A 27,946-nucleotide genomic window follows, 5' to 3' on the forward strand; every position below is an offset into this window, starting at 1 on the left:
CATTTTTGTGTGGAACGTATTCCGTACTCCGTACTCCAAAGACCCAGGCAGGATCTGCTGGTGCCTACCAATACTTAATACCGTGGTGTACGTAGTAGCCCAGACGAAAAGGATGTGGAGGACGAGGAGGATGAGCGACTAGGATGGCACGGTGGACGTCAAACAAGGTCAAGCAGCTCGGGTTGAATGATTTTGTGGAGAGAGGAGACATGTGTCATTCGTTCATCTGAAGGTTTTGACGGGCAGTTACACGATTCTTTTCGGGCTGGATGGGATGGACTTGTATAGAAAGGGAGGACGGGGTGTCCCCTGTCTGCCTGTGCGAACCATTCCAAAGGCAGCTTAACCGTAGCTTGCACCAACTCAGCAAAAGCTGGCAACAAGATCCCTGACAACGGTCCCCCTTTTAGGTGTCTCTGATGGGGTAGGCGATGCTGGGCTGGGAAGATCAAGGTATGTGCTTTTTGCCCGGCCCATGGCTGGATCTCGTAAGTCTTGAATCTTGGGTCGGACAAGTTCGGTACGGCGCAGGCATGGGTCGTTTCTTGTTTCTGGGACAAATGTTTCGGCTCTTGTGCACGCGGAGAGAGTGAAAGAAAGGGTTGCAGAGCGGCCTGTGTTGCGGATGAGGGATGGGAGGTAAGACAGAGGGGTCAAGCGGGATTGTTGAGCGGACCGGGGGATGGAAGATGGGGAAAGGGGGGCGTAAAGGAATGACTAGAAGCTGAGGAGGGCTAGAGCCTAGAGCCTAGGAAAGCTAAGGAAAAACTCTAGGCTTTGCTTGGTTGAAGGTGGTGATGTGTGATATGTGTCGTGAATGTGATGTGTGTGTGATGAGGATGGTGGACGGGGGAAAGAGATTTTAAAAAAAAAAAAAAAAAAAAAAAAAAAGTCTGTTCGCCGCGCAAGGGAGAGCGAGGGAGATGGAGCCGAGAGTTCAGGTCGAGGTCGAGGCCGAGGCCGAAAGGCCGTGGTGTCCCCGGCGACTGGGGGTTTCTTTGCGGAATACTACCTTGCCGTCGTCACCGTACAGTAGCATCACGATCCGGTACGGGGTCTCGTCGGGAGGGCGATTCGATCATGCGGTTGTCGTCGGTAACGATAGGCCGGATCGTTGGTTTGGTCAGCATTACCTATGGGAAAGGGTCCAAAGGGAGGAAAGGGAGACAGCAAGCAGGTAAAAGAGTGCGCGAAGGAAGCCGAGCTCTTGGAGCGATGTGGAGGGATGGAGTTGAATAGAGTGGAAACAGCCAAACAGGGCTCGACAGGCCTCGGGAATCGGAGGCAGGGAGGATCCCTCACGGGGGATGCGTCCGGCTGGACGGACGGGAAGGGGGAAGGGGGGGAAGCTCCACGGAGATCATTGGGATAAGTTTAGCGAGCGGGATGCAAGTTGTGCATGGATCATTGGCGGTGCAGTGCAGAGCTGGATGCCGGGCTGGGGTTACGAAGTCAAGGACATGTGCATGGTTACCCAGCGGTCCGATGCATTATTCATAGCCGCGAGCAAGGGGGAAGATCGGGAGAGGGCAACGAAGGGGACTTCAGCAGAGCATGGGCCACCAAACTATGAATGCACCGAGGGTTGTATTGAGGCAGGGGGAAGAGTTGATGAAGATGCAAAAGAGCTGAAATGTGCGTGCATTGCAGAATTTGTGAGGCAAGCATAGGCTATGTGTGAGTGTATGAGAGCGTAAATATCTTCAGTAGCTTCGCATTCCTTTCCGTAGACAGATAGATAGTCGACACGTCGGATGAGATCTACAAGAACCCACGGAACTAATGAATGTAACCCCCGAACCAAAATATCAGCCAGATGCGGTTTGTGCGCTGCATAAGCCGATAAGCTTCCTTCATGCCAGATGCGCTGAGACTCACTCCCTGCACTTGGGTCAAGTGAAAGTCACAAGTTGTGAGTGAAGAATGAGTGAGTGAGAGGCTCGAGATGACAAGTCACGTCACCCTCGGGCACCTCGCACCTTTTTCTTGCTGGCGGTGGGCCTGAAAGATGCAGGAATTCAGGGCTAGGGAGGAGGAACTAGCGCTTGAGCCCGTTGCCGGCGTTGGGACGGCCGGGTTTTGGATTGTGAGATGTTTGTGAGTCGTCTCTGTTAGTGAGAGACTCTTCTCCTATCCATCGACCTCAGGCAAGGTAGTTTCTCTGAGCATGAGCAGTCTAGGTCGGTGGGAACATGCCGAAGCTAGCATTGCTTCGATTATTTCACTCTCGCTCATTTGGCGATGGTTTTGACTGACATTGTGTACAGAATCCAAGATTGCAAATGAAATGAAGGCTCATTGTGTGTTATTAAACACAACGCAGTTGTGAGACATGATCAACCGAGAAAACGGCCGACGTTCTCTGCATGCCTTACAAGGTACCTTATCTTATGTCCGATGAGCAAAACTCATAATTGTAAACGGAAGACGGCCTGGGAGATGACGGAGAGAAGCCAAAACAAGCCACAAATGTCCTGCTATTCTTGCGGACGGACACGGAATCGACTTAGTTCCTGCTTAGTTTCTTAGTCACCACTCATCCTCGACCATTCTCTTTTCTAGCTGGGTTGCCGTCATATGAAAACGGTCGCATCATTACCTCTTTCGGTACTCTGTTTTCCCATGGCAATCTTGGATATACCCGTCAAATTACATCGACAACACCTCGGGCCGATCAACATCGAGAAAGACCATTTACAGAGGGAAACAATGTAGGCAATTACAAGGCAGGCCGAACAATTGCTAACAACGCCAAAAGAATGGAACATCATTCTATTGGGCATCTGACACAAGAGGCTGCCGCCCCAGTGTATTGGTCACACCGTGGGTCCAGAGCAAGACACTTCAGAAACTAACACCAACCAAGGAATTCCAGCTTTTACTTTGCACTCTTCCACCAGATATTCCACCAAGACAATGTAGCAAGAGAAGAGCGACAACTTGACAAGTACCTTTCTAACAAACGCAGCCTCTCACAGGTCTGACCGTGATATGAACACCCTGGCTGCACATCACCACCCACCACTGAGAACTGCAGCGAATCTCATCGCTATCGCTTCGCATCGCTGCATGCTGCATATGCTGCCACCGTGCGCGCTGCACCCCTACCGCATATCCCTGGCCAGGGCCACCCAGCGTCCTGGGCGGCCGTCAGCTTTCTCCTCAACCTCCAGGCTCCCAAAGTCTTTTCTCTCCTATTCCGTTTATCCTCCTTCAAGGATCTCCTGGTAACCGAGCAAATAGGGACGAACGGGCTTGGGTCCTTGTTGTCCGACGCACGCCAAACGTGATGATCGTCGTTTCTTTTTCTAACCCCCGGTCCACCGTCCGTCTGCCATCTTCATGCTCAAGCCCGCTCTTGGTCCGCACTCTTTTGCTGCCGGACGTAACCAGAACCAGGTTTGCCTAGCTGTCAACCGGGACCCGTCTGTCTACCTGCTTGGATTTCTTCCGATGACAGACTGGCAGAGAGCAGAGCAGGTACGAAAGGGGAAAAAAAGCAAACTCCCCCTTGCAGTTCTCTGCTTCCCAACCCACTGGGCTGCGCCGGGATGCCCTCACCCGGCAGCTTCTCCATCTGTCAACTTGTCAAGTTTTCCAAGTTTGTGTGTCTCCTTTGGGACCTTTCGCAGCCGATACCGCGTACTTGGTCACATCTCAGCAAGAAACCCAATGCTGCGGTCTCGCTTCCAAACTTGGGACTTGAAATTGACTCTCGTCTCGCGCCCGAGCACTCTCCTCAAGTCAAAAGAGTGACACACACTGGGTACACTACACGTCTCCAAGTGGTGGACCGTCCTGGACCTGCAAGGCGCCGGCAAGAAGGAACATCACGGAGCTCCAGTGTGGCGCTGTCAAACTGGGTATCCTTTTTTCTCTCTCTTCGCATCTGGGCTTTGGGGGCTTCCATACGCATCCGTTACCACATCGTTCGTTTTCTTTGGCCCTTCTGGCTCTGTTCTCTCCAAGACTTGCCTACTTTTTTCTTCGCCGTCACGCCTCGTTCGCCGCCCCCGTATGTCCCAGATTTTCCTTCCACAAGTGTTGTCTCTGGGGAAGAAGCCTCGTGGACGTTCGCGCCTCCGAAAGCTACCTTAAACGAGGAATAAGAAAAATAAATTGCGAGCAGAGGCCAGCCCGACCCCAAGTCTCAGCGCCACGAGTCCACCGAGCGGCCCCTAGACGAAGCGTACTAGACTTCTCTTGGTGACGACGCCTTCTTCCTCCCTTGATCTGCCCTGAGGTCCCTCAGGTTCCTCCATTCCCCCACTCGCCAGTGACTTACCTACTCCTCCACTTCCTCCGCCGCCGCCGCGCCGCGTTTACGGTTGTTGGTCTCTTCGCTTCGTCTTCCCTTGCCTCAAATTGGGTCCCTTTCTACCTACCCCCTGGGCACTGGAGGGGGGCTCCATCTTCGCGAGAGACTTGTGGACGAGGCAAGGTAACTCGAGAAAGTCTGATCATGGCGTTCCACCTTCGAGGCCGCTAGCTCTCGTTCCCATCATTTTGCACGGACGCCTCCCCGCGATGGTTTGACGCTTCCCACTTCCACCGTCTGCCACCGTCTGCCTCCCCTCCCGCATTCTTTCGTCCCAACGGTCGGTCGCCCGGAGGGATAAGGACATATATCGATCCACTGCCGTCCCCCAGTCCTGGCGTTCCCAGAAAGAGAGTGCGGGAGATGATCCAAGTGTTGCTCCATGAACCCTAAGCCTGATACTGTATTGTTTCTGTTCATCTCTCTTTCCCACCTTTCCCAACTCTTTTTGCTCTTTTACCAAACCTCGTTCGTTGCCTCTCAGAGGTTGGATGAGTAAACGCCACTCATAGACGCAAACAGCAAAGCTCAGTACCTACTTCGATCTTGCCTCGCCTTTTGCGTGACCATCACTCCACCTATTCGACGTGTGTCGCCAAGCTGCCCGTCTTAGCCAGATCTATTTGCTGCGCCGCAGACGACTGACTTAGTTGAAGACACACCCCATCATTGTGCGACCCTCTGTCAAAAACATATTGCGCATCTGGAACCCTTCTTTCTTACCGGTGTGTTGGAGGAATAGCTTTCGGGCATGCGGTCTCGAGGCAACATATCACACAGTTGAAGCTTTTCCCACCGAGGGATAAAGAGATGGTCTTTTCAGAGAATCCAGTCAACAGACGTAGCGAAGTCATGGTCGTCTCATCGAATACGGGTCCGCCACGGCTCGACCTCGCACTCGGCCGGGGTCGCCGCGGCACGTTTGACAGCTTCGACAGCGGCAGCGAACGCGGATTCCACCCTCGCACGGCACGCTCGTCCAACGACCTCTTCACACAAGCCCTCGGCAGGATCGATTCGGCAGATTGCGACTCGGAATGGGGCGCGGTGCGCGCGAGCGCCAGGGAGAACTGCGATAGAAGTGGAGGCATGGCGGACCTCATCGACTTCCTCCGGACTACCTCGCCGCCGCCAGAATTTCCCTCGCAACAGTCCCTCTTTGAAGACGACGCCGCCACTACCGTCGTCACCGAACCCCAGGAGCAGCAGCGGGAGAGATGGGGACTGCTCAGGAAGCTGCGCCGGCCGCGCACGCGGGCCAGGTCAGAGTCGCCCGTCCGCCGGCCCCGGACCGCAGGACTCCCCAACTCTGCCGTCGCGTCCAAGACGAGCAGCGGCAACTCGCATATCGCAATTTCCATCCCGCTCGAGTACTGCCACGTAGGACCGGACTCTGACTGGGCCCTCGCCATCTTCAATGCCACGCCACCATTACCCCCGACTCCCCCGGTCAGGAACAGCGACGAGGAAACTAGGAACGGCGTCAGACCTTATGCTAGTGATCGTACGGTCACTGTTCTCAAGACCGTCAGTGAAAAGGGATCTATCTCGACACTCGACACTATGAGCACCAAGAGGGGATGCAAGGGCGCAGTATCGATATGGCCCAAGATCAACCCCAACCCCATGAGCCCGCCCAGGACGCCTTACACGACGCCTCCCGGTAGCTTGCGCGGGCGCTCTTCAATTTCAAAGACTAGGCGTGACCGACTGCCTCCTCCGCCGCCTCAGTACGCCGAGCTCCCGGCCGAGCCCGTCCATGCGGCCAAGAGCTCTTACAGCAGTCTCAACAAAGAGTGCGGGTTCTCTAGGGACGAGGATTCCATTGCTCAAATCCCCAATACGAAGAGGCCCAGAGCGAGAACAACACCAAGGCGGCCTGAGAACATCGTGCTGCCGCCGAGAAGGTCGAGCATCAAGATTGTGAGGCCGCACCCAGATGCAGTCCTAGACAGCCAGAGGTCGATCGATGGCATCCTGGACGGCGGTTCCCAGCGCCAAAGTATACTGTCAGATGGCCCTCAGCTGAGTCCCGGAGCCTTTTCCGAGGCACACTCCATCAGCCCAAGCATCGCAACAACAGAGTTGTCAGAGCCGGTAGTATCGAGCGCACGGTCTGCAAAGGCATACTCAATGGCATCGATTAAGCAATCCGACATGCCGGTGCTACCATCTCGTCAGTCCTTTTCTGTCCGGCCGGGGAGCAGCGATACAGCGCAGACCACTCTTGTTGGGGAGTCTCTAGCGTCTCGAAACCCCTCCACCAGAACGGCTGCCTCGCGGCAAAGTCGCAAGGAGCGTGTCAAGTCTCTCAAGCAAAGAGACATGGATGCGTTGCGAGCCCTCACGAGGCAAGGACCCCAAGACGATGACGGCGAGAGGACGCCGAGGCCCAGGACCTGCGAAACGGTCATCAGCTCCCTGCGCCTCCCTTCTCGAGATGGTACGTTCGGGTCCAAGGACCACCTACCGCAGACAAAGTTATCCGCCACGAACTTGGCACACATGGCCAAGTCTCAGAAGAAGGCGACAAGACACAACAAGAACGGCACGTCAACAAAGATATCAGACTGGCAGGCCACGCAAGATACCGAGACGGAGACCATAGGCTGGGAGACGGCGCGAGAGGAGCTGACGCCCGGTTGGGAATCCGCGCTGGAGACGCCCACGATCGACTGGGACAAGACGCCGTTTCTGGGAGACATCACGGCCGCCGACAACCGGGCCTCGACGGACACGATGGACACCGCCGCCAACACGTTTGGGAGCGGGGACGTGAGAGACAGCACGCTCAGCTCCGAGCCGCCTCGTCGGTGGGGGAGCCTTCACCGCGCCAGCTGGGCGAGCTCGGTGCCACTCTTGGACCGCATTGGAAGCTTCGCGCCGTCCGACGAGAGTGCCGTCGGCCAGGCGATAGAGATGGACGATGACCACGCAGAACCGCGACCAGCTCGCTTGACGCGCGCCGACTCGGGCACTCTTTCACAAGCGGACGCGGACCGGCTGTGCTCGAACCGCTTCAGCTTTGCGCTGTCTGACGACAAGGTCAAGATCGATGTCGCGGACGACAGCCAGTCCATCGCGGGCAGCATCGCCGCCTTCCCCAAACCCGGCTGCGGTCCTCGACTGAGCGCCATCATGCCCGTCGCCGAGGTCGTCCCCTCGCTTCCGGTGGACGAGAGGTGGTCTGCGTCGACTCTCAACTCTCCAGTCACAGTCATCGAGGTCTCGCACCCACCCTTTGCGACCAGCCAGCCGCCAGGAGAAGCTCCCACGCATGTTGCCCGCCCACATACGGCGGGCAACACCAACCCCGTGCTCTTCAACACCGCCAGAGCCGGGGGACATACCAACTATTCCGATAGCAAACAAGAGCCGACGGCGTCAACTGACGATACCGCCGGCGACGCAGACGAAACAGCCACCCTGCGCCCGAAAAGCCTCCGCTCGCAAGAGGGAGGAGACGCAGGAACAGTAGCAGGAGCAGGAGCAGTAGCAGACCGCGACCCCCTCAACCTGCTCACCATGTCAGCCCGCGAACTCCGCAACCACTACGCCAACCTCCGCAGCGTCGAGGTAAACAACCTCGCGCACGAGATGCTCCGCAACCAGGAACGCCTCGAACTGCGCATGCACCAGCAGGAGCGGAACCAGATGCTCTTCATCGAGCGCCTCGAGCGCTGCATGAGCGACCTGCGCAGCCTCCCCGAGTCGCCCCTATTTGGTCCTGTCGGACCGCGCGGGGGAGCGACACTCCCCGACTGGCCCCTCTGCGGCGGCGGCGTTGGTATCGGTGACGACGGAGGGCACGACTACGTCTACGAAGAGCAGCACATCAGCCGCGACGCCAGACACGAGGTCCGCGTGCGGAGGACGGGCCGTATCCGCGGGAATACCACGAGCACCACCGCCACCACCACCACCACCCGGACATCACAGCGGCAGCGGCAGTCCGAGGAGTCTCACACCCGGGGGAACGGCGTTGGATGCACAGCTGGAGACTTTGACGACTTTGACGGGGACTTTGTGAACCTCATCCACCCCAGACAGAGGCGCCCGTCGACCTCGCACGAGATCACCCCTCGCACCAGCGTCAGCATCGGCGGCGGCGGCCGGGCGGTTCGGGGAAGCAGGCACCAGGCGATGATGATGCAGCCGCTCATCACGCGCGGGGGGCTGGACGCCATGGAGCCGCTGATTCGGGAGCTGCAGATTGCTTCGCGGGTGAGTCTGGAGGCGGCGCGGACTGATTCCAGGACGGAGACGCCGTTGCCGGATACGGAATATTACTATAGTTTGATTTAGGGGAGGAGGTTGATGTCGGACCTCACTTTTTAACTTTTTTCCTATTTCCATCTTTTCTCCTTTTTCTTTGGCTCGGATGTGGGAGTTGGCCGGCTTCCTGCCTTCATAAACTGAAAGGTGTAAGCCGTTGTAGCCAAGGTATTTGATGATGACCCATTTTCTTTGTCTGGATGGCATGTGTGGTCTTTTGGTGTTCTCTTGTGGAACTTTGTGGATGAGGATTCTCAGGATCGGGATCTTAAAATCAGGGATGATGAGAAGTGAGTATACCCAGAGCTCACAGCAACTTTTAGTTCAGTGTTATTTTCCCTTTTTCTTTTTCTTTCTTTTCACGCCCATACCATGAGCGTTGGACGGACACCATCTGCGCTGCTGATGCGAGACGCGATGAGACTCAAAAAAGATACCTATTTTCTTTCTTCAAAAAAACCTCGTTCCCGTGATACCTCATGCAATGTGATGGTATGTGAAAAAGTACCTTACAAGTTAGGCTCGTCCATGAAGAACGCCCAACATCTGAGCTACCATGTGCCATGTAGATCGATGAGATGGAGATCGAAAGCCCCCAGATCTCTCAGGCGTTCGTCAAAAAGGATCTCCAACCAATGACGTCGTCGTCTAATGGGGTGCGGGACCCTTGCAGTAGCTCGTTTCCGGAAAGGGTTGATCTTCGATTATTTTTGGGGGCAGCTAGCGTTTCTCCCCATTAGTGTACGCAGCAGAGCAACAAAAGTCATGATGTCTTTGACCTAGATTCTTTGTGGAGCTGGGAAACTCAATTCAAGGCTGAAGCTGGATAGCTGGTCTTGTCTTGGATGTCGTGCAGCTAACTATTTACTCAAGCTACCTAGCTAATTCAAGTTTTAACTGAGTAGCTCCCATTCTCCTCCCCGTGTAGTGGTTACCGATTGAAACTTGGGACAGACGTTCATTTCCATCGTGTCTTACACGCGATACGTACAGCATCCTCACTCAACTGAAGCCATACACAAAACACATCCAACAACTACTCACCTCCTCTCCCAAACAACAATCTCCAAACACAAAGATACCCTCATACCACAATGTCCCGCCCCTGGATCCTCGTCGCCCCAGCCTCCCGCGGCATAGGCGCCCACCTAACCCGTCACCTCCTCCGCACAACCACCGCCCCGATCCTCGCAACGTGCCGCTCCCCCGACACCACCGCCGTAAAGCAATCCATCCTCTCCTCACTATCCTCCTCCGACGCCAAACCAAAATCACACTCCTCCCCGGCCGCAAAAGAAACAGAAGACCTTGCCTCCCGCCTCAAAGTAGTCACCCTCGACGTCACCTCGGAACCCACAATCGCCGCCGCCGCCGCCGAAGCAGCCTCCCTCTTCCCTTCCTCCACGCACCACCTCCGCCTCGCGCTCGCGACCCCGGGGATCCTGCACCCGGAAAAGAGCCCCGCGCAGATCGATTACGACGACGCTCTAGAAACGTTCCGGGTGAATACCCTGGGGCAGATGATGCTCATGAAGCACTTCTCCCCCTTCCTCCCCAAAAAGTCCGTCAAGTTTTCGACATCTTCCTCACCAGAAAATGACGAAGCAAGAGGCCTCCCGCCATCCCACGCCGTCTGGGCCGCCATGTCCGCGCGCGTGGGCTCCACGGCGGACAACCGCAAGGGCGGGTGGTACAGCTACCGCGCCTCCAAAGCCGGCGTCACCTCGCTCGCGAAATCGCTCGACCTGTGGCTGGCCGCGCGCAGCGGCGAGAGGGCCATGGCCGTGGCGTATCACCCGGGGACGGTCAAGACGGGGCTGTCGCGAGGGTTTTGGGATACCGTGCCCGAGGGGAAGCTGTTCGAGCCCGAGTACGCGGTGGAGAGGATGTGTAAGGTGCTGACGGAGGAGGTCGGGATCGAGGGGAGGGGGAGGTTTTGGGATTGGGCGGGCAAGGAGATTTTGCCGTGAAGACGGGATGTATGAACGATGTTTGTATGAAAAGCGGGAGGAACTTGGAGTCTTGGCGTAGATGAGTAGAAAAGAAGCTCTCCCAATGGGAGTGAAAATCATTCGAGATCTCAAAGGGGAGACACAGGCAGATTTAGCATCGTCATCATTCCATGATAACTGATTCTATAAAAGTCGTCAAGAAACGGCTAGTTGTACACGAGACACGACAACATCTCTGGGTAACTCCGTGCTGTGAAAGAACATTCTCCGAATCACCTCCCATCGCCTCACCCTGCAACCACAACCTCAGACGTGGGACCCCCGCCTTACAAGGCTACATCCTGGAAAGATGCCCCGTCAGGAGAGACGCCGGGCTTCTCTCCCTTTGTCGGATTATCCTCGTCTCCCTTGCCGTCCTCGCTGTCGTCGTCCGACTCCTCCTTTGGCCGGTGCGCGAGGTTCTGCTCGTCCTTGTCCTCCAGCCGCACCTTTTGCTCTTCTTGGTCCACGATCCGCTTCTGCTCCGCCTCCTTCTCTTCGTCCCCGGAAGCCGGCTCTTCCTCCGCCTTGCTGAGGTGGTTCTCAGCTTCGGGCGACTTGGCGGACGACGACGCGGCGGCCGCCGCGTCCCCGTTGCCCTCCGGCGTGCTGGCGGCCGGGGGTGTCGGCAACTCCTTGTGCGTGGGTGGTGTCTGCTGCGGCTGAGGCGTCTGCTGGAGTTCGTCGCTCGAGGGTCCAGGTCTGAGTGCGTCGAGGTAGAACTTTGTCACGCCCAGGATGCGTCCGTTCTTCTCGCAAGCTTCAACCCACTCAGGGCGCACGACGGGAATGTTGGTCTCGACAGCCTTCTCCCACGCCAGGCCACGGCCTTCGGTGGTTACGAAATGCGTCGTGTCGATGCGGACGCTGTCGACAATCTTGGCGCCGATGCGGTCGACCGCCGCGGACAGCGCCTCTCTAGTGGCAGGGGGCATGATGCCCGTGGTGATGGTGATGCCGCTGAGATCCGTCATCTTGTGGGTGCGCACGGTGACCTTTTCGGAGCTGAGGGTGCCGGCGGTGGTGCGCAGGACGAGGTGGAAGGTGTAGTCTGTGTCGACAGCAAGACCGCTGATCTTTGTGCTATGCATCTGCAGAGGCCGGGGAATGTTGCCGGCCTTTTGGCCGTTACGGTGGAGGGAGAGGGAGAGGATGTCGGCGGTGGCGAGCTCGATGGGGTCCCATTCAAGGACGACAGAGGTCTGGGTCGCGTTGCGGCATCGCAGGACGGGTGTCGTGGGGGAGCTGGCGCCAAAGGACGAGTAGATGCGGTCCTGGAGCTCGCGGAAGGCATGTTCGGTCTTGGCCTCTGAGCCTAGGTTGCGGGCGACGGTGATGTCGACGATGCTGCCGGAGGAGATGTTGGGAGGGAGTAGGATAGACGGGAACTCGATCTGGGCGCTTGGAATTAGTATAGGGTCTCATGAGTAGGCGACGATGACATTGACGAGCGGAAATGGAGGCTAGGGCGGGGGATAGGGCGCCGGGCCTTTGGACCATATAGCTTCCCTCGAAAACCGCCCGCAGTTCATCGCCAAGATTGCAGAGTGCATTGGGTATAACGTACCAGACGCTTATCCGGCGTCAGAAGCACCGTGACGCCGGCGTCGACCTTGCCGACGGTCAATGAGACGAGCATCGTGAACTGTGTGTGCTGGTGTTGAGAGGCTTCGTCCCAGTTTTCGAAGCGTGGTACGTGATTGCAAGGTTGTTGGTGTTTCCCGTCTCCGGCCAAGGGGGCAAGGTGGGATCAATTGCGCAGGGTCGGTCGCCGATTCCGTAGGCCTTTCGTCTCGGTTCCAAGGGCGGGTTATCGCGATGACTTCGGTATGGAGGGTGGCCAGGTGGGTGAGCAGGAGATTGTTGCCAGCGATGCTTGTGTATGCGAGACACATATGCTGGATCGAGAGAGGTACAAACGCCAGTCACAGTTAATTACCAGGTTGGCAGCTCCAGGCGTCTCGGCTGGCAGCTCTGCGCTAGCGATGTGATTCGTCGCCAACAACTCTTGCAACTGCCCTTTACACCGTGGAAGGGGCAGTAAGGAGTTGAGGTGGCTGGGTACGTACCTGCCCCGTGCTTCACCTCAGTTCTCATTCCTAAAGTACCTACCTTAAGGTACCTTAATGTAAGTCTTTAATATTGTTCGCTAGATAGTATGACTGGACATTTTGTAAACCGTTATCACTTCTGATGTATATGCTTAAACTGCACTGGGGTTTCTGATGTCCACTCTTTCTCCCAAATTGTGTTGTGTGGTATAAAGGCCGCCGCCAGCTTCTCATGAGATATCAGAAACGAAGGCTATGGGGGAATGCTTCCCTATCTGGTAAAAGAAAAAGTCATGATTTCTATCTAAGGGGTATCATTTGTAGGATTGTGTTACACAGACAACAGCCGAGGCCGTCATCATGAAGATTGTCCATGCCATCAATAATGGTACCATATCCATCTCTCCGCCGCCATCTCTCCACGACCTCCAAATATCCGCATCACGCCCAGAGCTGGCCCGAATTCAGAGGCCTTTCTGCTTCTCTCCGGCGCTTCTCTTCAGCGACCTTGAGACTCCGCTCCTCCCGCCTGCGTTTCTTCTCCTCAATAATTCGGTTTCGTTCTTCCTCCTGTTTCAGTCTTTTCTCCCGCCACACCGCCTCCCTCTGAAACTCCTTCTCAAGCCACTCATCCTCTCGTCGCTTTTTTTCTGCTTCCGCCGCCTCTTTCCGACGCTTCGCTTCGTCCTCCCGTTCAATCTCTTCGCGTGCTCTCTCCTCCAATTTCCTGTCGTACTCGCGTTGCCACCGCTCCGGGTTCTGCTCGGCGTCCTTGAGTTCAATCAGACGGTCCACGGCCACGTCCATTGCCGCCCGCAGATCGGCCTGGGGGAGCCTCTTCACCACGTCGGCGGGGAGTCTGGCAGTGAGGGCTATCGTGCCTGTCAGGTTGCCCTCTAAGAGAGTGTCTTTCCCCGTGCGGTTCCTCTTGGGCCTAAGGAGACGCCCCTCGGGATCGTAGCCTCTGGCTTCCAGGGCGGCGTGGAGCTCGCGCCTCATAGTCCTTCTGGCGGTATTGACAACGAGCGGGCCCCCTTTCTGGGTGACTCCGTACAGCCAAACCCAGAGCGGCGTCTTCTCCTTCATCTGCTCGTACTTGTGCCTGTACAGGACCGTGTAGGGGTGCTCGTTCATCGTCTCGACAAAGTACTCCCTGTCCCAATTTCTCATGACATGCCGTGGAGATACTTGTATCTTTATCTGCTCGGACAACTTTTTCAGTTTGCCGGGGAGTTGCACCATTCGGTAGTCCAAGGCGGCCAGCCCAATGTCCAGGTCGAGGAATATTCTTTTGAAGTGATGTTCCACTGGTAGCTTCTTGAAGTTGACCGGGTGCGGGGGTGGCTTGGTTTGTCGAACTGACGGGAGCTTCGAAGCGTCTTCCTGGGAGGCCTTCAGGTCTTCGCCACGAAGCCTCCGTTTGATCTTCTCCAACTTGTCCTTGCGCTCTCTGCTACGTTCTGATGCCCAATAGTCCCTGCTTTCTCTTTCTTGGCGACGTCTTTCATCTGTCCATCTTTGCTTCATTCTGGAAACGCCGAGTCGTGGATTGGAGGAAGAGAACCAAGAGGCCTGTGTCGCTATGGGTGTACCAAGAGGCAGTCTTCGCATCGTGCTGGTGACATGTTGAAGTCGTATCGGCATCATCGCATGGTCGTCGCCGGGGGCGGTCCTCGGGCACTCATAACTCGAGAGTAAGCTCCGCCGGTGGTATTGAATGATAGAGTCGATAGGTCAGGTCAATCTCATAGAGGCCGGTCTCTAGATTCCAAACGGCGACGAGGCGTGAGTTTGCGATCTGCAATCTGCAGGCAAGCTCCAACTGTTGAAGAGGTGATGCAGGCGAAGCTCTCCCAAAGTGGCTTAGGTAAGTCGAGGAAAGCTTAGACTGTAATGAAGTGGATCATTGGTGCCACAATTGGCCTACCGGCTGTGGCTCATGCGAATGCAATGGACTGATGGAGATTGGTGAATGACACACACACGACACAGTGACGCCCAAGTGAATGTGAGCCACAGCGCACCTTTCTCCATTTGGTGACGGTGACCAACTCACATAAAGATGCCACCCCACTTGACTCATCTGCACTGCAGGAGAGAATGAGAAAAAAAACCGAGCCAGTCCGTTTCAACATCATTCGCCCCTTCCCACTTGAAAGGAACCCACCTGGGCTCACACACCGCAGACACCCGAACAGAGAGCAGTAGCCGCCAGTTCCCCAGCGACAGGACCCCCTGTTCCCTTAGCTCACTTCACTGCCCTGCACACGCATCTGCACAAAAAAGCAACCCACCACAGCCACACCTCAGAGCCCAAAGCCCAAAAAAGCACCATCATTTTTTGTTACGGGGGCGCTTTCCAAACGCACACAATAAAGCCCACCGCCCACTTTCGCACTTCCTCTCTCCAACATCTCGCTCTCTCTCCCCCTTCCAACCAACCCACCCCCCTTCACACATCCTACCTATACCGCTGAGAACCGGAATTCTCACGAGTAGTCAAGATGCCCAAGAACAAGGGAAAAGTAAGTTGTGACCCCCCATTTTCATGTCTTTTAGTACCGAAGGCGAAGAAAGAAGAGGGGGAAAAAAAGATAAATTTCCTCTCGGCGACAAAACCACCCCTCCCCCTGCTTAGTCGCGCGCCCCGCCAACAACCCCGCCCCCTCCTTGCTATTGCTCGACACATACACACGACGCACATTGGCGATGATGATGATGGTGTTGATGATGCCACTGGCGATGGAGGCGGAAGCAGATGGTTGATCATGGAAGACTAACAACCAAAACAGGGAGGAAAGAACCGCAGACGTGGAAAGAACGAGTCTGACCACGAGAAGCGTGAGCTCACCTTCAAGGAGGATGGCCAAGGTTAGTTCATCACCCATTCCCAACCCGGAAAAAAAAAACATCAGACGCGTTCCCACCGCCACTTCATATTGCTACGGATCAAACCAAACCAACCTCCAAAGCGCATCGTAACTAACTTTCCTCTCCTCCCTCCCCCACAGAATACGCCCAAGTCGTAAAGATGCTCGGCAACGGCCGCCTCGAAGCCCAGTGCTTCGACGGCGTCAAGCGCCTCGCCAACATCCGCGGCAAGCTCCGCAAGAAGGTCTGGATCAACCAGGGCGACATCATCCTCCTCTCCCTGCGCGAGTACCAGGACGACAAGGGCGACGTCATCCTAAAGTACACCGCCGACGAGGCCCGCTCCCTCAAGGCCTACGGCGAGCTCCCCGAGTCCGCCAAGATCAACGAGACGGACACCTACGGCGCCGACGGCGACGGCGACTGCAACTTTGAGTTCGACGACGACCGCGACTCGGAGGAGAGCGAGGACGAGGGCGCCGCTGGTGGCGCCGGCAAGAAGGAGGTCGACATTGATGACATTTAAATATGCAATGTCGTCTCTCGTCTTCCGACACTCGCAACAACATTTCAGAGTGTCTAGAACCCCGAAACCTTCCCACTTCTCAGTTTTTCATCCGTCTATCGTATACCGCTAGATGGAGAGAGGTGGGAACGCTGTCTTCTCTCTCAAACCCCACAGTCGTTGACTTCTATGTTATCGGCTGTAGGGTTCCGCGACAGTCAAGGTGTCAAGGGTGGTGCGTTGGACGGGCCATGGTGGGAGAGACGTCATGGCTTGTCAAATCATCAGAACGATAGATCTTACCTCCTTACCTGCGCTTGAGTAATTAAATCCAGTTTGGTCTGTGGCTTGCGCCGCTCACCAAATGTCCATCACATCACGCTCGCCAATCACATCTTGTTACGTGCTATGTCCACAGACTGAGGAGTCTGCGCAACGCATTTGAATTGTGTTTTAGTTCCAATTTCTTACATGCGGTCAGCGGGCTTGCTACGAAAGCAAGGTTGTCCTATTGCTCAACTGCCGTTCTCCAGGTGCGGATATGCTGAGCATCTCTCTGGCACCCCTGGGGTTGACCAACCAAAGAACTGTGATGCTTTTTGACCGTACCCGCCCGCCTGATCCCTAATTGTGCAGCTGTCGCTTTGGATAGCCAAGAATCGAATACGATGTAATACTGCTTCCAACCGCCCAAGAAGCCTAGGCCACAACTTGCGGTACCGGTTCAATGACCCCAAGACTGTTCTTCACACGCGTCCCTCGGCCCTGAATAGGCCATCGCTTACCAGTCGTCGTTGTCGCTTCTCTCATCATCTAGTGACGTATTAGCATTCGCACAATATCAAGACGTGCTGACTTTGACTTACCACTTCTGCTAACTTTCTCCTTTCTCTTCTGGAGGGCAGCGGCCAGAGCGTTGGCCATGTCACCACCACCACCACCACCAGGTGCTACACCGGCTGGAGGCAAGCCGCTTCCATGAGGACCACTATCACTACCGCCACCAACTGTGGCACTGCTTCTGTCGCGGATCTGACTGCGGTCCACCTTCTTCAGGGCCCTGATACCACCAGCTTTCTGGATGTCTCCCAAGACGGCCGAGCGCGAAGAATCCGGTTGAGGAACGGGAACGCCAGAGGAGTACCCAGAGTCTCGGTTGGGCATAGGAGGTGGTGGGGGAGGTCCGCCCAAGCCTCCCGGTGGTGGAGGTGGCGGCGGTGGAGGAGGTGCTCCTGCTCCGGGAGGCGGCGGAGGAGGCGCAGGCGGCGCATTGTTCAACGGAGGCAGAGGAGGTGCCGGAGGGGCATTGGAGGACGGCAATGGCGGCGGCGGAGGAGCATTCGATGTCGGGAGAGGTGGCGGTGGAGGAGCATTCGATGTTGGGAGAGGTGGCGGTGGGGGAGCACTCGATGATGGCAACGGTGGTGGGGGAGGAGGCAGCGGCGGACTGCCAAGCGCCGGGGGTGGTGGCACCGGGCGTGAAGACGGGGGTGGTAACGGCGGTGCCTCTGACGCCGGAGCTTTCGGAGGGAGTGGCGGGCCATCCGAACGTGGGGGCGGCGGCGGTGGAACAGGTCCTCGACTCGGAGGTGGCGGGCCCTGCCTGGCCCCGGCAAATGCGGGCGGTACACCAAATTTGTGTCCAGCAGGCCTTTCTTCCTCTTGCATTGGCGTTTTGGGTGGTCGCGGCGGAGGAGGTGGCCCAGGGTTTGCTGGCCCACCACGAATAGCATTGACTGAACCTCCCAAAGCATGTGCGAGTTTGCCGGCATCAGGTAGGGGAGGCGGTACTGCGAATCGACTCCTCGATGCTTCTGGCGCTGGAGGCTCGCTTGGGGGTGTCGGTTCTCTGTTGACAGCAGGCGTGTCTGCTTTTCCAGATCTTCTGGCAGGCGGGGGTGCAGGCGCCGCGCCGCGCCTAGGTGCGGGCGGAGGCGGAGGTAAACGTGGGCCATCTGAATGACTTCCTCCTGGAGGAGGCGGTGGAGGAGGCGCTCTTCCGTTCCGAAGTTCAAGGCCATTTGTATGTGGTGCTGGCGGAGGAGGGGGAGGAGGAGCATGACTCCGAGCGCCAGCCATTAGTTTCTCTTGCTCCTCCTTGAGGAATTCGACAATGAACTCCTGGTTCTCCTTGATGAACTCATCCGTCAGTCCCTTATCTCGGAGATCTTGGCCGAAATTCTCCCGCCATTGAGGGTCGAAGGCATCAAGAACAGCGAATTCTGAAGATTTATGACCGCCATTCAGAGAAGGCATACGGCCATGTGGCAGGTTCGATCGCGGGGAGTCGGGAGGGGTAGGCGCTGCTGCATGTCGGCCACCAAATAGACCTCCAAGTAGGCCATGTTTATGTGCGGCAGCCTGGGAAGCTCCTCCGAATGGTGTCGATCTCGTAGCTCTGCTTGCGTTCTTTTCTCTATCGTCCATTTTCTTCTTGAATTGCTTGGCTTCCTTCTCGTCGGTGAAAGAGAGGCCGGCGAGGCATTCTTCAATCTCAAAGCTGTGGAAATACGTGCGATCTTGATTGTAGCTCCACGTGTCGAAAATCTCCTGGTCCCAGATGACACCGCGGTTTCCGGACTTTGAATATGTCAGCCAAAATTGCACGAGGCGCCGCGGGCGCAGTCACTCACTGAAATGTCCACCATCTTGAGCCAGTATGTATTGCCGACGAGATCATTTGACAGGACGATGGCGCCCTGAATCCCCGTGTTTGTCCATCTCGCGGGGTTGGGATAAGCAACGTATAGCCTGGCAACGGCTACGGCTTGGATCTTGTTGGTCTGCTTGGGGACGAAGCGCTTGACTGTCTCCTTGTCATCGTCGCTCAAAATCGACGGCATGGTGGCGGCGGGAAGACGAGGAGGGGTCGCCGGAGGAGAGAGGGGGGGAGGATGTTCGGTGGGATCGGTTGGTGAGGTGTCGTTGTTCGTATGTAGTTGAATCAAGGTGGAATTGGAATTGGGACGAGGTGGAGTGGTTGTATGGGTCGTGTGCTTCGCAAGAGCCGCGGCAGCAGAGGCAACAGCCACCTTTGGTCGTGGTGGTTTGGGTTGTACGCGTGTGTAGGCGATGGAAAGTGGCGCTTAGGAGTTGGTGATTGGGCTGGGCAAACAGACACCTCCTCTTTCGGGATGGCGCTTCGTAGTATGATCGCTTTCAGTAGTAGGTAAGGTGAGGTAGGTAGCAAGGACGACAAGGACCCCGAGACAAGTCAACCAAGTGCCGTCGCTTGTCGGTGTTGGAGGCAGCAAGGCAAGGTGCACTGTATGGTACACAGCAAGTAAGGTACAGCTAGTATCGGGACGATGCTTCGCTATGCAATGCGGTATGTGAGGCAGCCACTCTGCTTCCGACAAAAAGCAAGCTGCGTGGGAGAGTGATAAGCTTGTGGTCAAAGATGCCAGAGCTTCCGGGTCCGGGGGCGTTTCATGAAATGTGGACTCGCATCACTCAACGGGGGAACCCTGAAATACCATGTAATTGGGCTTGCGGAAAGGCTGAAGGGAGGCGAAGGTTGTGCCGGGTGAGGGCGAGGATGAGGTCCGGGTGGTTGTATGTGAGATGAAGTAGTGTGCGTGCGTGCAGTTTGCGAATGGGATAATCGGCAAACCTGGGACCTGACCTGACTGAATGGCAGACGATTGTTAGACTCGTTTAGGGACAGAGTGACCGCCCAAAGACACTGGGCTTACGCAGTACCCAAGGTTAGGTACCTTACGCAGCCCAGCGGAGGTTGGCGAGTGGGCGCTGCCTGGCCGGGGCTCGTAACCGGCCCTGGGCCACGGCGGGCTGGTGGCTGAGTCGTTCGTTTCAGTGGACTTTGGCTAGGATGTTTCCCTCCTCCGGGCGCTGCTCGGGCGGCTGGCCATTTGCTCAGGCCCCGGTCTCTCGCTGTCGGGTTGTCCTTCCCGCGTAATAAACACAGGCACCAGCCACACTGCGTTTGCACCGCCACGTGGAATACAGAGGAAGGCTGTCGTCATTGTGGGACGCGCAACCGCAGCGTACGCCGTAAGGTAGCATCGCTGCTTCCCGAAGACACCGGCAGCGGGCATGGGCTGACACGGCGACGGAAGCATAGCGACGATCACCAACAGTCCAGAGTGGAATACCTACCTACTCCCTCCGATCCGTTCTGACCACACTGCAGGTGAATATGCTAGAAAGGCATTGCACGCAACGTTTCAAACTGTCTATGACAGCGCAATTTTTGATGGCCAAGGGAACCCAGGCCAGGCCAAAGGTGTCAGGTTATGTGGGATTTGATTCATGAATTCATTGGCAGTATTAAGATGACTTTATCCACCGGCCAATTCCCGAGTCTCCTTGCTTGTTGGTCCGTTTCCATCGCCGTTGCCCATAGTCTACAATTCGTAATTGGTCATACAAGGCCATGCATCACATTTAATGCTGCCTGATTGTCGTGTTGGTTTATTTGTTCAAAGCCTCCGCCTTGGCTCGGCGCTCCTCCTTAGTTCCCTCCTCTTGGGCGTTGAAGTCCTTGGGAACGGCAGGGCCGGGGTGCGCTTGGTGAGCAGCAAACTTGGGGTCGACGCCACCCTCCTTGATGGGTTGAGTGCTGAACTCCTTCTCCTTGTCGGAGTTCTAAGCAAGATGTCAGCTTCGCTGCTGTGGGTGAGTATGAGGGAGAGATGCTACTCACGTCACCCTTGGTGATGTTGTTGACGAGTTCCTTAACCTTGTCGGCCATTTTGACTGGTGTTTGATTACTTGGGTGGTTTAGTTTAAGAGTCTTTGGTAGTTTGATGGATCGATAGTGTGATGAGTAGTTAACCAGGCAGGCAACAAGAGCAGGACAATGGGCTGTTTATAAACTATCTTGGCTGGTGGCTTACATGTGAGTTGAGGCAGGTCACTGCGGTACGTGGAGGGTTGCGACGGCCGATGACGTCGTCCCGCCCGCAGAGGGGTAGAGGCAGTCACAACCCCGCGAGCAACATCCCCGCTTACCTGGAAGGCCTCCTATGCAAAGACCAAAAGACGCATGTCTATTTGGTTGTGCGATTGGCTCTCTGAGTGTACCGCGCGTAGCCGGGCCCCTTCAGCAGCCATTGATCTTGGCGTGTCTGGATGGGAAGATGCTGGCCAGATGCTGGCCAGACTCTCTGCGCGTCACTGGCGAATTACGTGCATATCACGAAGGCCGCTAACGTGCAACAGGATGGGACCAAAATCTTGACAGAAGACGGCGGCCTTTCCAGTGACAAGCACGCCATGCCCCATAACCCCACGGTTGCATCTGCCAGTGATCGTTGCCGAGTCTTGTCGATTCGATGCATTGTTAGCGCTAAGCAGGATTGCTGTTGAAGATCTCGACATGTCTTGATTCCGTGACCACGGGGTGATTCTAGGAGCCAACGGGGGATAGGGATATGCAAGTGAAATGAAGTAGGCAAAGTGCTAGAACTGAGAGAATCTCTTCATCACCGTTGAGATCTCAGGCAAGATTCTCGAGGCACCTGCTTCGGCGGTGCTCAGCCATGTCTTTGGCAAGTGACTGGACTAACACCCTTCGCCGGTACGTTCTAAGCTTACATGTTAGTGTTTGCACCATGTCTTCAACAGCAGATTCGGTTGATAATGGCCACTGCTGAGAGAGGCCAGTGTAGTGCAGGAGTTTCCTATATGACTCCATTCAAAGAGGAAAGCGAATCAGCCAAATTGTAAATGACCATCTGACTTCGTGAAGTTGAACGTCTTGCTTGAAGTTGGATGTCGAAAACGTACAGTAAGAGTGGACTCTTAAACACCGTATTGACGACCGCCTCATACCGTGCGTGGCACTGTATGGCTGTGACCAGGAACTTGAGTGGTGACCTCAGTCCGGATCCAGTCATGATCGATCCAATGTCTTGAGGCAGCTTTCAACCACACTTGGTGCTGCCCACGGCCAGCCACGATGCACCATGTCAACCAACGCTCAGCCGGTCAAGCTCTCTCTTCCCCTTGTAAGTCCACCATCTTCATTTTGACGTGCTTCATCAAATTGACTCCTGCCAGGAATACCAACAGAGCCTGTTCCAGGAGCTGCGGAATGAAGATGAGCTCGTCGTCCTCGCCCGTGGGCTGGGGCTCATGAGGCTCGTCACAAACCTGCTTCACTCTTATGATGCCGCAGGAAATAATCTGATTATCCTCGTCGGGGCCGAGGATCGCGAAAACAACTGGATCGGAGAAGCGTTAGCCGAGCATGCCGCAATCAGCCAGTCGCCCAACGCGAGGGGGCTCACGGTCGTCAACACCGACTTCACCAGTGTCGGCGCAAGAGAAAAGATGTACACTCGTGGTGGAATCTTTAGCATCACATCGCGGATCCTCGTCGTTGACCTTCTGACGAATCTCCTCGACACCGAGAAAGTCACCGGCCTCATCGTTTTACACGCCGATCGCGTAGTGGCTACGTCGCTCGAGGCATTCATTCTGCGGATCTATCGACAAAAAAACAAGGCTGGGTTTCTTAAAGCATTCGCCGATAATCCCGATCCATTTTCGACAGGCTTCTCGCCATTGACCACCATGATGAGGAACCTCTTCCTGAGAAAGGCCTCATTATGGCCACGCTTCCACGTTACGGTAGCAGAGTCTTTGGAGGGCAAGAAGACGGCAGAGGTGATCGAGTTGAACATCTCAATGAGCGAGCCCATGCGGGACATTCAAAACGCCATTCTGGAGTGTGTTGAAGTCAGCATCCACGAGCTGAAGAAGGGCAACACGGGCCTGGAGATGGAGGATTGGAACCTCGACAGCGCCCTACACAAGAACTTTGACGTGATCATAAGAAGGCAGCTCGACCCTAACTGGCATAGAGTTAGCTGGAAGACTCGACAGATCGTCAATGACTTGAGCGTCCTTCGGGGCATGCTCTCGTCTGTTCTCTCCCTCGACGCCGTCTCCTTCTTGCAACATTTAGATACCATCCATGCAGCACATTCGCCGCCTCCGGGGTCGACGAGGCAGAACCAGTCTCCTTGGTTGTTCCTTGACGCAGCGCAGACCATCTTCGAGACCGCGCGGCGTCGAGTATACTCTGCCAGCGCGAAAGCTGCAACAGCAGACGCCAACATTGATTCACTTCGCCCTGTTCTCGAAGAACAGCCAAAATGGGCTTGGCTGGCGGACGTCTTGACAGAGATTGACAATAGCATGCACTTTGACCCACCGGCCCGCGACGATTCCAACGGGACCATTCTCATCATGTGTGGGGATACAAACACCTGTAGACAGCTTCGAGACTATTTGCAAACTATGTATTTCAAGCCAAAGGTCGAGAAAGATCCGACGAAAGACGATGACGACGAAAACTCGGCATCCGCAGCTTTCATGATGAGACGGAAGCTGCGTAACTATCTGCGATGGAAACGGGAATTCGCCCAAGTCAACGCTACACTATTTTCCGAAAACCAAAAGGCGCTGAATGGCGCCACTGATCGAAACGGCCAGCGGCTTCGGGGCAAGGCACCATCGAACAAGCGCAGACGCATGCGTGGCGGCGGTATGGCGGGAACGGCCCAAGGGCGAGCCGACAACGGCAGCATCCTCCAATTCTTTGAGAAACCCACGGATGTCGAAGACCTCATGGCCGAGGTGCAAATCACAGAGGAGGAAGCGGAACAAAAGCCGGAGATCGTCACCGACCCCCTGGAGAACATGGAGGACTTTTTCCAGCTGTACGAGATGCAGGATCTGGTCGTCATCCACGCGTACGACGGAGACCAGGATGAGCACGTGTTAGAAGAGGTGAAACCCCGGTACATCATCATGTACGAGCCCGACGCCGCCTTCATCCGCCGCGTCGAGGTCTACCGATCATCCCACAACGACAGAAACGTGCGGGTGTACTTCATGTACTACGGCGAATCGGTCGAGGAGCAGCGGTACCTGTCGAGCGTGCGGCGCGAAAAGGACGCCTTCACGAAGCTCATCAAGGAGCGGGCGTCCATGTCCCTGGTGATGACGGTCGACCCCCACGGCGCCGAAGACCCGCAAGAGGCCTTCCTCCGCACAATCAACACCAGGATCGCCGGCGGCGGCCGTCTCGCCGCCACGGCGCAGCCGCCCCGCGTCGTCGTCGACGTGCGCGAGTTCCGCTCCTCGCTGCCGTCGCTCCTGCACGGGCGGTCCATGATCATCGTCCCCTGCATGCTCACGGTCGGCGACTACGTCCTCTCGCCCAACATCTGCGTCGAGCGCAAGTCTATTTCAGATCTCATCTCCTCCTTCAAGGACGGCCGCCTCTACGCGCAGTGCGAGACAATGTTCCAGCACTACAAGAGCGCCATGCTCCTCATCGAGTTTGACCAGAACAAGTCGTTCACGCTGGAGCCCTTTGCCGACCTGTCGGGCAGCCTCAACAGCATCGCGCCGACGAACACCTCGTCGGACCTGCAGTCCAAGCTCGTGCTGCTGACGCTGGCGTTCCCCAAGCTGCGCATCATCTGGTCGTCGTCGCCGTACCAGACGGCCGAGATATTCGAGTCGCTCAAGGCGCAGGAGGACGAGCCGGATCCCATCGCTGCGGTGCGCGCCGGGCTCGATAAAGATATGCAGGCCGAGGACCAGGCTTTCAATCTCGAGCCGCAGGATATGCTGGGCGCCGTGCCGGGGATCAATCCCAAGAATATCATGCGACTCGTGCTGGCGACTGAGAATCTGAGGGAGGTGGCCAACTTGACGGAGAGGGAGCTTGAGCCGATGATTGGGAAGGAGTCTGGGCGGCAGGTGTATGGGTTCTTTAACCGTAATGTTCTGGAAGATTAGACATGTAAAGACCAAAATACAGCGCTCTCTTCAATACCAGCGAGTTTCATACCATGGCGAAGGATCTTTTCGACACGGTAGTGTACTTTTGTCATTCAATGTTACGTAGGAGTTCTTGGCGAAGATCGCCAACGTTTAAGACCAACCGTCAATCACGACAAAAGTAATTATGTGTGTTCAATATCATAGTGGCACTCCTTTGTTTGTGGATATCGTGTTATACCATTCAAGCTAAGCTACTGGTATCTGGGTATCGTAAGGAAAAAGACAAAATCTCGTCGTAGGTATGCTGTCAAAGCTGATATCGCGTCGCGCTCTCCATTACTCCTCAACCCGTCCCTACACTCCCCCATTCATTCGTGTCAATAATTCGAATCATTATGGCTCGACCCCTTCCATCTTTATGTGCAAGACAGAAGGGTCGATCTAGACGCGACTTCTAGTCGTGGTCTTGTGGCGACGTCCGCCGCCGCCGCGACGACCGCAGTAGCCGCAGGTGAGGAAGCTGATAATGATGTTGCAGAAGGAGACGATGCCGCCGATGATGGCGTGGAGGATGCCTCCGATGCCTGAGATGACGGAGGTGAGGCAGTTGCCGATGGTCCGGAAGACGGATTGGACCTATGGGGAAGGTAATTAGGTTTTGGTTTCTTCCCTGATAGTCGGGTGTGGAAGAGGAATGGTGACTTACACAAGAGACGACGGCGCCCATTTTTGCGGTGTTGTGGTTTTGGTGGGTTGGAAAGTGGTAATTTGTAGAGTTGTAGAGGGAACCTCGAAGGGAGTTTGATGGATTGATTTGTTGGTGTTTGGCTGTGATGGGATAGGCCGAAAGGGTGAGGTAGAGGAAAAGGATAAAGGGTCTTATATACAAACTGAACGCCAAAGCAGCTTGGGAATGCGCAACGTCAAGGGACACCCCTTGTGACTTGCCAAACAGACACTCACCTTACATCACAGCAGAGCGGTGACACCATTACGAAAGTAAGGTACATCCCCCCGCCATCGTCGATTGTCTCTACCTTTACGGTGTACCTCGAAGGTCAGCGGTAAGGCATGGTATCGTATCACACATTACCCTAATTTCCGGGTCGCAATGGCGCTAGGAGAATTGGGGGAGGTGTGGTCTGGGCTGGAGTCTGTGGGAGAGGAAGAGAGTGCGAGGCGTGCAAGTGCTCTGCTAGCCGGGACACCGCATGGTGACGTCAATGTGGTGGTAATCTCCCGTGATACATCACCTTTTTTTTTTATCCACCTTCCGTCCCGTCCCTTCGTCTATGGTGAGGTAAGGTATCAGGGTATGTACTTCCACCTACCCCAGTCTTTTTCTCAAATGTACTCCCTCGGATTCCTTCAATGGGAGAATGTGTCTCTAAACCAATCGGTCGAGGGAAAGCCAATTTTCTATCTCAAATGAGAGAGAAAAATTTCGAGACGAGGTGTGATCACCCACTCACATACACGGTACACGCCACCCCGGTCCGCATCAAGGTTTCTGACCCCCATCACACGACGACATCTCACAGGGCCGGAGCGAACGCGCCGTCCAGAAGGAGCGACCAGTTCGAGTCGTTTGGGGCACTACGTTGGCACGGTTAGGGTGTGAATGGTGCCCGTTTTGGGTGGCTCCCCTCCACACTTATTGTGACTACATCAGTAACCGTACGTTAGCCCGCAGGAAAGATCTTCGCTACACGAGTCTGCGCCGAAGAGTTTGATTGCACGTCGGCGTTCATCAAGTCCCATCAAGCTTGCGTGGTTCCAATCGAGTGATTGGAGAAAACATGTCATGGTGCAGTTCGCAAACCAGACAAACTGAGAAAAGTAGCGCCCCCAGCCACAAGCGTTCTGGGCCAAGGAGAAATCGTGGTGGCTGCGGGCGTAGCATTTTGTGGCGGTCATTGCGACTTGTCTCATTTACCTACGCTCTCCCTTCCCCCTCCAAACAGGTTCCTGTGAAGAGATGACATCGTTCGTCTGGGCGCTTCGGTGTGTGTGCTGTACGAAGTATGGAGATTGGGATGAGAGGGCCATGACGTATGCGGCTCGGGGAATTCGTCTTTCTTGCTGGGGGCGGGAACTCGAGGGACTGGGATGTTGATTGAGTTTGTGTGGAGAACTGCCCGCCTGTACTGCGTCACACTTTTCTCACTCAGACTCTCTCTCTCACTCTCAGGCTCTCTTCCTGTCTCACAACGGCTGACGGGTAGCGCGCCCCGGTGCGGCGTGACCCCAGTCGCCCTCCAGTTCCCTGGCCGAATGTTCAAAATTTTTTTTTTTTTTTTTTTTACTGAGGCGCCTTTCTCGGGAGGTTTCACGAAGGGTCTGGAATGGTCTTCGAGGCCTGGGCGTTGTGCGTGATGGCTGGAGTGAGGTAGCGGTGGTCTATCTTGTCTCGGACGACGCACACTCATACGAGGGATGTACACCTCATCGCGAGTTGCGAGCTGTCCCGAAATCTCATGATTGTCTCTCAGTCTCAGGTCCTTGCAGTTTCTGTCCTTTCTTTGGGTTGGAGTGTTCATCTTGACGCAGATGTCGGCATGTTCCGCTCCATGCGCTTGGGGGAACCTTGAAAGGACAGGGCTGCACCCTGGTGGTGTTTGGAGACTATCTTGGAGAAGCATATTGGTCGGTATCGTCACTACTCGTCGTGAGGCCTCAGACCCTTGTCCTTTCAGATGCTTCTTTTTTTCCGTCGTCCTCGGATTGGAGGTTGACTGGCTGCCGGATCTCGGCTATTGGTGAGGTCCTGTTACAAACTTAGGTTTCTTATAGTTTTCGGCAGGTTTGAGTGGCTTAATCGTGACATTCCCCGACTAGACCAGGCCCTGGAGTTTTGTCCTGGCGAAGTACCTATCGTGCTGAGAAGGACCGTCAACGCCCGCCGACCTTTTTGAATTTTCTTGAGTTCACTTTGGCAAATTTCATTAAACAGGCAGTTTCCCTATACTTCCGTATCACGTCGTTTTTTCTTCCGGTTCGAATCACTTCATATTGAGGTGACCGCGAGCTTGAGGAACAGCATGAGCAACGTTTAATTAAAGCCGTATCGCGTGATTTTCCTTGAGAGCCATTTCCCGCTAATTTTTTGCGCCTGTACTCCGTAAAGCCGGAAAAAAAGTCCACAACATAGATCCCACCGGGTTGTCTC

General features: G+C 55.6%; 9 protein-coding genes across 9 annotated transcripts; 4 read left to right on the forward strand and 5 right to left on the reverse strand.

Moving 5' to 3' along the window:
* Positions 1–3,946: 3,946 nt before the first annotated feature.
* Positions 3,947–9,052, forward strand: HER10_EVM0004053 (uncharacterized protein). Its single transcript, XM_035473710.1, has one exon. It carries the CDS (start codon positions 5,129–5,131, stop codon positions 8,621–8,623), a length of 3,495 nt encoding a protein of 1,164 aa, XP_035332454.1. The 5' UTR covers positions 3,947–5,128; the 3' UTR covers positions 8,624–9,052.
* Positions 9,053–9,512: 460 nt separating this feature from the next.
* On the forward strand, positions 9,513–10,563 carry HER10_EVM0010021 (oxidoreductase; the record flags this gene model as incomplete). Its single annotated transcript, XM_035479491.1, has 1 exon — positions 9,513–10,563. The coding sequence occupies exon 1, from the start codon at positions 9,688–9,690 to the stop codon at positions 10,561–10,563; it is 876 nt and encodes a 291-aa protein (XP_035333188.1). The 5' UTR covers positions 9,513–9,687.
* A 133-nt stretch (positions 10,564–10,696) lies between these two features.
* Positions 10,697–12,539, reverse strand: HER10_EVM0008675 (BRCA1 C Terminus domain-containing protein). Its single transcript, XM_035478188.1, has 2 exons — positions 12,152–12,539; positions 10,697–11,978 (listed from the first exon to the last, which is right to left on the reverse strand). The coding sequence occupies exons 1-2, from the start codon at positions 12,221–12,223 to the stop codon at positions 10,872–10,874; spliced, it is 1,179 nt and encodes a 392-aa protein (XP_035333025.1). The 5' UTR covers positions 12,224–12,539; the 3' UTR covers positions 10,697–10,871.
* A 372-nt stretch (positions 12,540–12,911) lies between these two features.
* On the reverse strand, positions 12,912–14,488 carry HER10_EVM0004943 (uncharacterized protein). Its single transcript, XM_035474569.1, has one exon. It carries the CDS (start codon positions 14,280–14,282, stop codon positions 13,077–13,079), a length of 1,206 nt encoding a protein of 401 aa, XP_035332559.1. The 5' UTR covers positions 14,283–14,488; the 3' UTR covers positions 12,912–13,076.
* Positions 14,489–15,139: 651 nt separating this feature from the next.
* HER10_EVM0005260 (translation initiation factor eIF-1A) lies at positions 15,140–16,032 on the forward strand (the record flags this gene model as incomplete). Its single annotated transcript, XM_035474882.1, has 3 exons — positions 15,140–15,160; positions 15,428–15,506; positions 15,647–16,032. The coding sequence occupies 3 exons, from the start codon at positions 15,140–15,142 to the stop codon at positions 16,030–16,032; spliced, it is 486 nt and encodes a 161-aa protein (XP_035332598.1).
* A 760-nt stretch (positions 16,033–16,792) lies between these two features.
* On the reverse strand, positions 16,793–18,854 carry HER10_EVM0011930 (uncharacterized protein; the record flags this gene model as incomplete). The annotated part of the gene is made up of 6 exons (XM_035481340.1): positions 16,793–16,824; positions 16,878–17,088; positions 17,156–17,723; positions 17,814–17,929; positions 18,070–18,591; positions 18,645–18,854. 6 exons carry the CDS (start codon positions 18,852–18,854, stop codon positions 16,793–16,795), a joined length of 1,659 nt encoding a protein of 552 aa, XP_035333437.1.
* Positions 18,855–20,121: 1,267 nt separating this feature from the next.
* HER10_EVM0007904 (uncharacterized protein) lies at positions 20,122–21,019 on the reverse strand. The gene is made up of 2 exons (XM_035477444.1): positions 20,678–21,019; positions 20,122–20,619 (listed from the first exon to the last, which is right to left on the reverse strand). The coding sequence occupies exons 1-2, from the start codon at positions 20,723–20,725 to the stop codon at positions 20,446–20,448; spliced, it is 222 nt and encodes a 73-aa protein (XP_035332941.1). The 5' UTR covers positions 20,726–21,019; the 3' UTR covers positions 20,122–20,445.
* Positions 21,020–21,893: 874 nt separating this feature from the next.
* Positions 21,894–24,914, forward strand: HER10_EVM0006801 (DNA repair protein). The gene is made up of 2 exons (XM_035476376.1): positions 21,894–21,983; positions 22,036–24,914. Exons 1-2 carry the CDS (start codon positions 21,942–21,944, stop codon positions 24,790–24,792), a joined length of 2,799 nt encoding a protein of 932 aa, XP_035332804.1. The 5' UTR covers positions 21,894–21,941; the 3' UTR covers positions 24,793–24,914.
* A 53-nt stretch (positions 24,915–24,967) lies between these two features.
* On the reverse strand, positions 24,968–26,045 carry HER10_EVM0001218 (uncharacterized protein). The gene is made up of 2 exons (XM_035470973.1): positions 25,484–26,045; positions 24,968–25,413 (listed from the first exon to the last, which is right to left on the reverse strand). Exons 1-2 carry the CDS (start codon positions 25,502–25,504, stop codon positions 25,219–25,221), a joined length of 216 nt encoding a protein of 71 aa, XP_035332128.1. The 5' UTR covers positions 25,505–26,045; the 3' UTR covers positions 24,968–25,218.
* Positions 26,046–27,946: the final 1,901 nt, after the last annotated feature.

Source organism: Colletotrichum scovillei (assembly GCF_011075155.1).
Source record: "Colletotrichum scovillei strain TJNH1 chromosome Unknown Contig00006, whole genome shotgun sequence".
Taxonomy (NCBI): Eukaryota; Fungi; Ascomycota; class Sordariomycetes; order Glomerellales; family Glomerellaceae; genus Colletotrichum; species Colletotrichum scovillei.